This window comes from Aspergillus sydowii (genome assembly GCF_001890705.1).
Source record: "Aspergillus sydowii CBS 593.65 unplaced genomic scaffold ASPSYscaffold_15, whole genome shotgun sequence".
Taxonomy (NCBI): domain Eukaryota; kingdom Fungi; phylum Ascomycota; class Eurotiomycetes; order Eurotiales; family Aspergillaceae; genus Aspergillus; species Aspergillus sydowii.
Window position 1 is genome coordinate 547,654 of NW_024467873.1, and position 12,388 is coordinate 560,041.

The following is a 12,388-nucleotide window of genomic DNA, read 5'->3' on the forward strand; positions in this document are numbered from 1 at the left end:
CCATTGCTCGATCTCGACATCTGAATGAGGGGTGGCAAGAGGGAGTTCTTCTCCCTCCGGGATAGTGTAAGAAAATAGTTCATCGGAAACCCGGATGACTAGTGCCTCTTGCAGAAATGGATATCCGACAAAAACTCGCTGCCCGAGTTTCTTCTTAGCTAGTTCAGAGCTAGATCGACTTCCCGGGTCAAGCACGGTAACTACCATACTTTCATTGCGACTTTCTTGTTGAAAGACACAGACACCGTGGAATCCCAATTGTCCGACGTGAGGCAATGTCTTCAAACTAGGGAAACCCGCAAGGGCCGATGCGCCAAGGTGCACACCGTCAACGAGACCAACATAAGGCTCTAGTCCGTCCATCGTCGGCAGGTCAAAGACGTTTTGAATACAGTGACAGTTGGGAATGTCGGGAAAGACCCCGACAAATGATGAGGGGTAGGTATACTGCGTGTCTGGTGAGTAAACAAATTTGAGGCTAACCCCAAAACCATTCCGGGCCTTCTCCTCGGGGGTTAACAAGTGCTCTCTCGTCGCGAGCGCATCCAAAAGACGACGTTCATCGATAAACGGGATTTTAACGACCGCTTCCCATTCCATCTTCTTCCCGTTCATGTCCAGTTCAAAGTCACGAGGGTAGAAGTCAATAATCGGAGAATCCGGTGAAGACATCAAGTCGTGATAAGCCTTGGGAACAATTTTCTTGCTGCGATCTGGAAGCACGCCCATGAGCTGATCATAAGGTCTGAATGGTCTCCCGAGTCGGAAATTCATATCTGCTTTCAATCCCTTCTTAACATCTAGGTCACATCAGCATCTATTTCCGTAGATTGCAAAGCGATGGTAAGCACAAACCTGAAATCATCGGGGCGTAATGGGAATTGAAGAACCATGGCCAGGATGCAATGCCTCGGTAGTAATAGAACAGAACCCACTGAAGACCTTGCACATAGTTCTCCGTGAGGTTTCGCATCTCCTCTTGGTTGTCCAGGCCCCAGCCGAATTTTTCCGTATAGTACTTGTCCTTCCAATCTTGGAACTTCTCTTCGTACTTCTTCTGGGCCGCTGCTTGGGCGTCCTCCGCAGACAATTCTTGGACCTTGGCGTTTTCATATTTGCGGATAATCCGCTGGACCGCCATAGAGGCCTCCTCATCTTCCTCCTCTTCGCTGTCATCGTCTTCACTGGGTGGGAATTGGACTCGAATAAATCGGTCTCCGTCATCATTCGAAACTGTACTCCAAGGCAACCGAAGGTCACCAGCGAGCTGTTCCACAAACTTACGGTCCCTAGCCGGAAGCGTAGATGGAAAGTCAAGAGGCTTGGAATCTGCCGCCTTTCCAGGTCGGTTCAAAACGTACTTCTTGACCGTCTTGAGGATGTTTTTCTGATCAGGCGTGACGGTAAATGTTTTTGGCTTTGCGTCTGTATCCGCGCCATTTTCGTCACCGTTCTGCTTTGCGCGCATCCACGCCGCATCTGAATATTCGCTTTCGAAGAAACGGTATTCGACATGGCTTAATCCATCCAGAAGCATACCAAGCCGTTCGAGGTTGATTGTACCTTGCTCGTTAATGTAGCCTCCCATTTTGGGTAAAGTCTCTTTGTAAACTTTGAACATCAACGACAATGCACCTTCGTTGATGTGAAGGTTAGGCAAATTGGGTAAGAAGTCGTTTCCAACGAAGAACGCCATGAGGATAAAATCGTCGATCACGCGTTCAAATTCATATGGGAAATTTATGATTCCCTCTTCCTCGAGTTCCTGAAATTCCAGTTCTAGGTACTCTCTAACCATACTTAAATGCAAGAGATAGAAATTCTGGTGCTCAAGCTCTTTGGGCTTTTTCTGCACCTGTCGGCCAAACGTAACTTCCTCACGGAGAAGGCAAAAGTGAGGGTCATGGCTGAGTAGACCAAGCATGATCAGATCAGCATCAAGTCCATACAGACAATGGCGAACGTTGGGATCGTATCCAGGCTGCGCTTTCGCGTGCCGGATGTATTCCATGATCTTATGTTCACCCTCACCGGGTACTTCATGACCGGAAAGCACAATCTCCACACCTTGCCAGTCCTTATCCTCGGATATTTTCTTGCTGATGAAATATTTCAGCTGTTCAGTGAGCTTTGCCATAAACTCAGTACCCGGAGTGATACAGTTGCTGTCGAAAGCATCCTCCTTCGGCATTTCAACTCCTTGCGCAATTGCTTTCTCTTTCGCCGTTTCAGCATCCAGAGCTGTTCGAAATCGCCGCGCGCGCTGTTGGTTCATTTTGGCACGTGGCGCGACACCATCCACGGCCATGAAAAAGAGTTTCTTCGGTTTTATTTTGCCATACAAATGTTCAATGTAATTAAAGATGGCTATAAACATCTTATCTTCGGTCATTCGGAAGGTCGGAGAGTCACTATCTTTGTGTGTGCAGTTATGGATAATGCCGTTCATGTCAAGATATAGGTTGTCGAACTCCGGTATACGGTTCTCCGCGATCAACATGGAGATCGCGGGATACCGTTCGCTCAGCCAGCGGAAGAACTTGGGAACACCCATGGTGACTCAAGGTATTATCGAATCTGGAAGAGTAGTAAGAAAGCGAAAGGAGCAGGCGAAAAGTCCGTGGTGTATTCGTGACCGTCGTATGCGTCGTCAGAAACCCAATGAAGAAACCAAGCTTCAAGGCGCAAAATATCCGATGAGATAATAGATCAAAAGAAAAGTGATTGAAACACTCAAGGAGCGTGAAGGAGCAACATAAGAAGGAACAATGATTCCAAGCAGAGAAATAAACTAGAACGTCAAACAAAAGAAGAAGTTACCTCGAAGGTGTCGGTGGAAAGATGATTCACTCAAGGTGGCTGACACCGCCTTAGGCTCACGTCCGAGAGGAGGCGAGAGCTCCAGGAGCCCGAGCCGCAAAGCGGAACCCCGTTTGGGAATAGCTCTGCCAAGCTCATAATCGCCCAAATAGGTTTAGGGTGCAGACGCCCATTAACGCGCTGCCAACAACTGTCGCGTTTCGAAAGAAGCTCCATCCGCAACTGCAAAGCTCTCTCGCTCCAGTGTTGAACAGCAACGTCGCAGTCTTTTAACCCCGTCCTGCACGAACACCATAGACGGCGCTCCCATCCTTCCCATACTACCCAATTAACGCTATGGAGCCCTACGACGATGGTACGATTTTCGTCCCCAATCGCTTTGCGCGCAACAAATTATCTAACCTTGTTCATAGGTTTCATTGAGGAGCAGGAGGAGCAAGAGGAGGAACGCACCGAGGAGAAGATCATTAACGAAGGTAAATAATCCCGATGCCTCATACAGTCGTCGGCATCCGAACTAAAACCCATTGTCTCAGAATACAAGACATGGAAAAAGAACGCTCCCTTCCTCTACGACATGATCCTCAGCACCGCGCTAGAGTGGCCCACCCTTACAACTCAATGGCTTCCTGACAAGCAAGAGTACGTAAAACGGTGCTGTAGCGGTCGACGTGCTTTCTAATGTTTTAATGCAGAGTCCCGGACAAGCCGTATTCCACCCACCGTCTGCTCCTAGGAACTCACACCTCCAGCGACGCTCAAAATTATCTTCAGATTGCTCATGTTCAATTACCCAACCCTAATGCTCCTAATCCTGATGACTACGACGAGGAGCGTGGGGAAATCGGCGGCTACGGTGGTAGTTCAAAGAAAGCTCCGATGGAAATCAAGTTCAACATCGTGCAGAAAATTGACCACAAGGGCGAAGTCAACAAAGCGCGATACCAGCCTCAAAACCCCAACATAATTGCTACAATGTGTACGGACGGAAGAGTCATGATTTGGGATCGCTCAAAACACCCCAGTCTCCCAACGGGGAATGTAAATCCTCAGATGGAACTTCTTGGGCATAANCAAGAAGGATTCGGACTCAGCTGGAGCCCTCATGTTGTGGGTAACCTCGCCACAGGAAGCGAAGACAAAACAGTCCGTCTCTGGTAAGGATTACCTGGTTTGGTGCCTTTAAATCAACATGTCGCTAACACAGTCTAGGGATCTTACCACNTACACAAAGGGCAACAAGGCGGTCCAGCCAGTCCGAACCTATACCCACCACTCGTCGATTGTTAATGATGTTCAATACCATCCCCTTCACTCCTCCCTTATCGGAACTGTCTCAGACGATATAACTCTTCAGATTCTTGACACACGAGTTGCGGAGACTACCCGCGCCGCTGCATCAGCTGAAGGCCAGCACCGTGATGCCATTAACGCCGTCGCCTTCAACCCTGCTGCCGAAACTGTCCTAGCAACGGGTTCTGCGGATAAGACCATCGGTCTATGGGATCTGCGTAACCTGAAGACCAAGCTACACACACTCGAAAACCACGCCGACTCGGTCACCTCGATCTCTTGGCATCCATTTGAAGAAGCCGTACTTGCAAGTGCAAGCTACGACCGCAAGATCATGTTTTGGGACTTGAGCCGGGCCGGCGAAGAACAAACTCCTGAGGATGCCCAAGACGGGCCACCAGAACTGTACGTACTTCTCATGTCAGATATTCGGTCTCACTTTGCTAACATCGGGTTTCTTACAGACTGTTCATGCACGGTGGTCATACCAATCGTATCTCCGACTTCAGTTGGAATCTTAACGATCCTTGGGTTCTTTGCTCCGCTGCGGAGGACAACCTCTTACAGGTGTGGAAGGTCGCGGATGCGATTGTCGGTAAGGATATGGAGGACGTGCCGACCGAGGAGTTGGAGCCTTGATTCAGCTACCTTTAGAGAGTTTTCTCCTTTTTTTTTGTTCCGGCCTATTGCGAATCTTCCATACTCGAGAGGCGAATATATTTATTGACCCTGTACTTTTCATATCTCTTTATTTTTCTCTGTACGGCAAACTGTCTTTGCACGGTACAAACAGTACGGATAGGCATTTTGACCTCAATAACAAAAAGTCGACCATGAATTTGGCAAGCACAAAAGCATTCACAGTGGGTGAATTCTACACAGTTCAGCCTCCAATGACAATCGCCCCGGTCGTTATTTGTACTCGCCCCATTAGCCCGCAGCATGCATGCATGGCATTGGAAATGCCATTGTTCTGCATATTTCCTTTGAACGGGCAGTCTGCCTGTCAGTGGTTCTCTTTGAGGCGGTGAATGAATGAGAACCTGTAAGAGGCTGTATGGGATTGTCTCCACGTGCGGCGTGATCGGAGGGGCTAGTCTAATCATCGCCTTGCCGTCATAGCGCCTTTTTTTCCCCTCAGCAAAAGAAAATCCGACGACCCCAATTTGCTTGACAATGCCTCGGGTTTTCTAGACACATTCTTCTTATTTTCCATATCGATCCCTCGACGAACAAGTTCGAGTCCATTATATCTAAAAACTCATATTTTTCACGTTGTCCACCGGTATCCCCGCAATTCTCCTCCGCTATACTCAGTTATGGGTTCTGGCTCTCCTCCACCCCCAGGGCCCAAGCCCAAGGCGATCCCTTCTCACCTATTGAACGGTGGCTCTCCTCTTAACAGCACATCTGTCGCCTCGAGGGATGCCCGCGAGCGGGACAGCTTGAACTCTTCAATTCGCACATCTTTCGCTCCTCGTGTTCCCGTCGAGTTTGATCAGCCTGAGTCTGAGGCGCATTCAGCCGAACATGCTAGCAGTTACGACAACCCTCGTCGCAGATCTTCAGTGTCCAAGTAGGTTGCTTCACTGAGCCAATTATAGAGCATCGACTAACTTATGACGAAATATAGACCTTCGTTACACGACCCTGCTCGCGATCCCAGAGATGAAGCTGGCGCCCTCACCCCACCAGTCACTGCCAGCCGCCCCGCTAGTCCGTATACGTTGGCCCCCGCAGTCGACTTTGATGGCCTGAGCTGGCCCTGTGAGTACATTCAACACCAGATTGCAATCCAGTCTACTGATGCTGTGTCTATCTGACAGGTCCCGGAACGCGGGCGCGGCTTGAGTCATCACCCGAGGAAAACGAGGAGCGGATCAAGAAGCTGTCCGGAGCTGTACGGACGATCCTCGAATGCCTCGGGGAAGACCCAGAGAGGGAAGGCCTCCGGGAAACGCCTGACCGGTATGCGAAAGCCATGCTCTACTTTACCAAGGGTTATGAGGAGAACGTGAGGGATCTCGTCAATGGCGCTGTCTTCCATGAAGACCATGACGAGTTAGTTATTGTCAAGGATATTGAAGTGTTCTCGCTGTGCGAACACCACATGGTGCCCTTTACGGGCAAGGTAGGGCTCACTGAAGTCTCTGGCTCTAGGATATCACTAAGACAATATTCTCTATAGATGCACATCGGTTACATCCCCGATCGCCGTGTCCTCGGTCTTTCCAAACTCGCCCGCCTGGCGGAGATGTTCTCCAGACGACTACAGGTGCAAGAACGCCTAACCAAACAAGTCGCGCTTGCGATCTCCGAAGTCCTCAAGCCTCGTGGCGTCGGTGTGGTCATGGAGTCCGCGCATCTCTGCATGGTGATGCGTGGAGTCCAAAAGACCAGTAGCACGACAACCACCAGCTGCATGCTCGGATGCATGCGCTCCAGCGCGAAGACCCGAGAGGAATTCTTGACCCTCTTGAACAGGAAGTAATCTTTCAACCAATCTGTACTCAACATCTTTCCTTAATCGGTTACCCCTCATTTTAACAGTGGACGGTATTCATTTACGGTGATTTTATGGAGTTTTGGCGGTTTACCTCTCAACAGGTTACAACAGGTTTTGTTGGGTTGGGCATTGGGATTCTCGATTTTTTTTGTTTTCGTTTCATTAAACAGGACCGCGAGACTGTCGTTTAGATCTTGATGTGTCTGTTTTGTTTTTCAGTTTTGCATATATTACGCACTCACATAGATTTGTTCACCGCAGCCTCCAACGGCCAAAAGCATTCAACTTTCAGGGCAGGTATTTTGATTACCGCGGATGCCTTCTCGAGATCATCGTTAATTGGCAAAGAGGAGGCATCGAAATGATTCAACCATTCGCCCGGCGCGCAGCTGAAGATTATCTACAATTTGTATGTGAGACTTGAACTCACTGTTTGGAGGGCCTGAGGATGAGATTGATTCAACTGTTTTCACCTCGTCGGTCCTCCTCGTTTGTTGTACAAATATACAATCTCAACAATATCAATCATCTGGACTACACTACTAGTTCTTGGGCACACATGTCTTTAGGGTGTTCGATTTTCTGCTCGCTGCTTTAACAACAATTGGAACACAACTGAAGTGAAGTGAGGGGTGAATATGAAACAAGCCCTATGTTATCACATAATAACACTTCCACCCATCTCTACTAGATAGGATTCTCTCACTTGCCTGGTAGATTTATTGCGCCTTTTTACCTTTTTATTATTTCTCTCATGAGCAGTCTCTAACGCTGGCTGTCTTTGGGCCCCTTCACTCCCTGTTTCTCCCACATCACGCATCTTTAACACTGCGTCACACCATGGTGCATCCCAACCGACACAAGCGCCGTGGCTTGGACCTCGCCCATTCTCTTGTCAATATGGCACACGTTCCAGGCGTGGATGAGAGCATAGACGCAAGCACCCAGCCACAGCAACCCAGCCAGCAGAGACGCTCTACTACCAGACCTCAAAACCAGAGAGGGACTAGGGTAGGAAGAAACACAAACAACAGAAATGCCGCCGGTAGTCGCCGATACCCTCAGCTCAGGCCTGCCAACAACGTCCCGTTGGGACTCGGAACTCAGGATACGGCTTCTATGAACATGAACAACGGGAACCAGAGTCTACAATCTCATCTCATACGTCAGCAAATTATGGCTGGAATAGCGCCTGAAAGCATTATCACTATTAACCAGCGACAGCCACAGGCAAATGGCAGCAGGCAGGGTACACCCAGCTTGGTCCAAATAACCAACGAAGGCGTCTCTTTTCCCTCTGTATCTCCTGCAACCTTCATTCCTCGCACTTCATATCCGAACCCCCCTGGGAACGTGGATGAAGTAAATTCTCGTCCGGTTGCTCATCCTGGACGTTATGGACAGTTTTTGGATGTGTCTGATGTTGGACCACGGTCTATTCTCGAATACAATGCAACCCCTATAGGATGGGAATCCGTGGGCCCTAACTTTCCGTGGGAACATCCAGCATATCCTCCTCCAGCGCCCATGGGTAGGGACACAAGAATCAGCGCGCGCACCCAGAGCCCTTACGGCTATCGGTCATATCCCAACTCCCTTGCGAGAAACTTCAACCCGAACGGGGCTGGCTATGGAGGTGCACCTGTCGTCAAAGACGAAGTTGATGTGGACCAGGGTCAGCAAGGCATGTTACCCTACCAGAACCCAAGCCTTGACGGCGGGTTTCCATCTGGAAAAAACGGTCTCTCTCATCCTTTTTCTGTCCTTCCGAAGACTGAACCAGACGCAGACCAGCTTCTGCACAGCATCCCAGACTATCCGATTCCTCCTGTCGGTGATGAATTTTCTGGTGGGATCACCGGTCAGGTCCATGGCGTTCCTGTTGTTTCAGAAGGCGAAACAGATGTAGACGAAATTCTGAAAAGCATGTCGGACTACCCGATCCCTAGACTTGAGGTCGCTAGTCTTGAGGACGGATTATTTGGTGGAATGAATGATCATACACATAGCTATCCTGTTGTCCCGAAAAGCGAACTAAACGTGGGCCAATCTCAGCAGGGCATGTCTGGCTATCCATTCCAATACTTTGATCGCGGTCTCCCCACTGGATTCAATGACCATACACACGCCCCTCCTGTTGTTCCAAGAATCAAGCCGGAACACAAGCCTAGCTTCACCGAGCCTTATGGGATGGGAAGACTTGCACGTCCTTACACGCCCCAGGCCTATAGATCAAAGTACACCGGGGTTGGCCAAGATAGAAGTCAGAATCAGAACGTTGTAAGGCCGGATGGGCTTACTGTGGTTCAGTCGCAGCCGCCTCCAAGTCTGGAACTGGTTAGATCTCGGTACCCTTCCGCTGCGCCTGAAGACGAACAGGACCAAAAGCCTGCCAAAAGGGACGCGTCACAGACTATTAACATCTTGCACACCATTATCACTCATCCTGATATTGCTCTACGAATCACTGAGGAGCTCGACATCGAAGACCTCATCAACTTACAGATCACGTCAAAGGCATGTCGTACATTTACCGTCAAGTATCTCCCGAAAATAATTCGACTCCAAGCTCTACACAAATCGAGAGCAGCGTGTCATATATTTCCATGGAGATGTTACCAACGCTTGTGGTTTAAGAGGCCTGCGCTAGATTACGACGCCCAGCGCCTTCCTGGCGTTCATCCAACCGAATCCGTTACAGCCTACACCGTTTCCCTCCGCTGGTTGAAAATGGTCAAGTACCGCGACGAAACTGTCCACTCAATCATACATGCCCTCACAAGTGCTGGGTATGGCTTTCCATACCGTTACAAGCCCACTATTTTCAAGCTGTGGTTCTTGATGGATATCCCCGACATGAAACGCCGAATGTGGACAATCCAAAACAGAAATCTCTGGACAGACCTGGACCTCTTCATGGCAACTTTGTTCATCGTGCGTATCGACTTGTACGTGAAGACCGCTCGCGACAACGCCAGTGGTGGCCAGAGACGCCTCATCATGGCTCAACGTGGCCTCAAATTCTGCCTTGATGTTCTAAATGGAAACATTTTGAGGACCGAATTGGAACTTCTCAAGGAATTGGTTCGCTGGCGTTACAACCCTCTTCCTGGCGAGATTCTTCAGGGCGACTTCTTTGATGTGCCGGCTGCTGAGGTCGGTTCGTTGCAGTACGAATATTACGGTAAGGGTCAGCGAGATGGGAGCAAAAAACTACAGCGTCCAGATCAAATTGTGCTCCTTGAAACACGCAGACGACAGCTTAATCTGGATGACATGTACCAACGTATCTTTCTTTACGCTCAGCCGCAGGAATTTACGGTGTGTGATCGGCCAAATAGTTTATGGGACGAGGAGATCAAGAGAGCGGTTCGCAGCCCTGATGTCCCCATTCAGGATATCCTGAGATTGGATTGATCTGTACTTGCTGCAGGATTCTCTACTACGGGTAGTTGAGCATGTGAAAGTTAAAGAACTTTGTTTATTGGATCGACAACAGAACCGATATGAATGGATGGCGCGTTTCTTTTGTGTACTACTTTAGTGCCTTAGCAACTTTAGCATCAAAAGTGCTTTGTGACACAATTATAATGAATAATTGAAACTGAAAACATTTCCTAATAGTTCATCCAGAGTTCCTGAGTGTGGCTAAGTGCTAAATTCTGTAAATATATATTCAACACTTAGGGTTTGGTCTCTGGTAATAGATAGTAGGATAGATAATTGGCAGTACTAGGGTAGCGCGTACCAAATACTGTAAATCAGTCGGCTGCAGGCGCACGCAGATTTTACAGATAGAGATTCCAGGTAGACCAGGCTCTTTTATTGGAGGAAGATGGGTTATAGGAGGCTGGTGAACATGGTGTTGAGAACAAGAGCCACGTGATTTCGACTTCTTCGGCAATGACATCACGTGAATAATTCACCTGACCTCCGCACTTCTAAAGCTGTGGAAACCTTCAACCTGTCATGAAGTTACCACTAACAGGATGTTGTCGACAGATCCATCATCCGATCTTATCCTGGAAGTGAAGCAGCCAGAGTATGACTACTCGAGGCACAAGTAATATGTTTTTCTATCAAGCCAAGGCCAACTGGTTTGAGCTGGAGAGCTCCCCTGGGTTGAACCCAAAGTTCCAAGGTGATCGATCGAATCCCGCACCCCCACCGCCTTATCTACACACATCTCTATCCCAGCATCCGTGTTACCGCCGGCTGCGCCAGGGCGTGTGGTCGACCTTGAAATGGGCGGGTGTTATGCGTGGACTGTTTTTAATTCCCTTTTGTTTTGTGCGATGGGTTTACGAAACCTGGTTAGATATTTACCGGATATCCTCGGTCATATTAATGCATCCACAAGGTACGTATTGTCGCTGGGAACTAACTCGCATTTTCCTCCGCAGCGCTTTAGATATGACAACTACCAACGGTCTCGAGAACTCTATGGCGTTGCCGAACTTATTAATAACAGCTTGACGCCCGACAGTGGTGTCTACAATTCGCACCAATGGGTTGGTCTTTCCTGGAAAAGCACCAGCGTATCTCCAACGTACCGCTATCGTGGGACCTGGGCCCTGGTGTGTCTGATACTCCCCAATCTGACAATTTTCCCAGTAAAGAGGGTCGGGGATAGATTTTTTGCTCTCGCATGGTGGATCTCATAGCTTCTTGCGCTCCTCGAGGAACTCCAACTCATCGACGTGGAACAGGCAGGCCGTTTCGCATGTCGAGTCCGTGATTGCGCCTGGTCAGCGGGATTAATCATGTGTTATTCATCCTAAAACGACATACCGGTGCGTGAATGCGCACCAAACAGGACGACTGATATCTCTAGTTTTGGCCCTACTGTCCGGCGCCAACAGTGATACTCAATATTTGACTATTCCCCGCACAGCAATGCCCATCATTTTTGGGGCTCAGCTACAACCAGGCCCAGTTGTCCTCTGCTCAGTGGACGCCCAGCCTATGTTCCAGTTGTTTGTTTTACTATCCGTAGATGGGCTTTCTCTGGCGGAAGCGTCAATGGCCATTTCTGCCGAGATGACGAAATGCGTCGTTGGAAGGTAGCGGGCGGCTCACCATTGAATGAAACTCACGACCGACTGCACAGTCTCTGAAGGTCTCTGAAAGCGACATTCGGCAAGTACTGCGGACTCATACCGCAGGTTCATGCTGGGGAAGCGAAATGGGGGAAATCAGATACATTATAGCTGATCTGAAACTGCCCAAGAGTGCCGTATAAACCACTCCAGGCAACATGGCACCGATGGGAAGCAAGGCTTGTCGCTTCCGACAAAGGCATCCTCCACGATATCAACAATGGTCTGGGCAGTGGCTGGAGTCGCTTGATCTTCTTTCAGCGCCTACTGGTTATACTCTCGGCGCGGAGAGAGGTCCTCGATCTTGGCCCCGCTGTGACTAACATTTGCAGCGAGGCTTTGGGCCACATATTTCGTAGTAAAAGCCGCACCCCGGCAGAAGAACAGGCAGAACAAATGCCTGGGCCTAAATCCGTCGCCCAAGTAAATTGTCGGGGTGAACGCCTCTGTAGGCCAATATTACCTACCTAGTAGACGAGAACGCGCTTTGTAGTCCTCGTTAGCCTGAGGACTACTATCTTTGAGGTGCGTGCCCCCAGCCCCCTTTCTAAGTTTTTACACTTACGGCTTTTCAATTTTTCTCATATTGCCTCCCGCGTTTTGTCCTCTATTGACGACATCCAGCGTTTCCCTTGACAGAAGCACCCGACCCCGGAAAAATAACCGGTCC

At 49.3% G+C, this 12,388-nt stretch overlaps 3 protein-coding genes across 3 annotated transcripts; all 3 read left to right on the top strand.

Annotated features, from left to right (window-relative positions):
* Positions 1–3,156: 3,156 nt before the first annotated feature.
* On the top strand, positions 3,157–4,752 carry ASPSYDRAFT_36101 (WD repeat RBAP46/RBAP48/MSI1 family protein; the record flags this gene model as incomplete). Its single annotated transcript, XM_040845392.1, has 6 exons — positions 3,157–3,175; positions 3,234–3,296; positions 3,357–3,462; positions 3,516–3,977; positions 4,033–4,518; positions 4,578–4,752. The coding sequence occupies 6 exons, from the start codon at positions 3,157–3,159 to the stop codon at positions 4,750–4,752; spliced, it is 1,311 nt and encodes a 436-aa protein (XP_040697677.1).
* A 680-nt stretch (positions 4,753–5,432) lies between these two features.
* Positions 5,433–6,604, top strand: ASPSYDRAFT_61828 (GTP cyclohydrolase I; the record flags this gene model as incomplete). Its single annotated transcript, XM_040850039.1, has 4 exons — positions 5,433–5,689; positions 5,747–5,880; positions 5,940–6,244; positions 6,302–6,604. 4 exons carry the CDS (start codon positions 5,433–5,435, stop codon positions 6,602–6,604), a joined length of 999 nt encoding a protein of 332 aa, XP_040697678.1.
* Positions 6,605–9,212: 2,608 nt separating this feature from the next.
* On the top strand, positions 9,213–10,191 carry ASPSYDRAFT_50639 (uncharacterized protein; the record flags this gene model as incomplete). The annotated part of the gene is made up of 1 exon (XM_040848123.1): positions 9,213–10,191. A coding segment is annotated over exon 1 (515 nt), but the record flags the coding sequence as incomplete, so codon positions are not given.
* Positions 10,192–12,388: the final 2,197 nt, after the last annotated feature.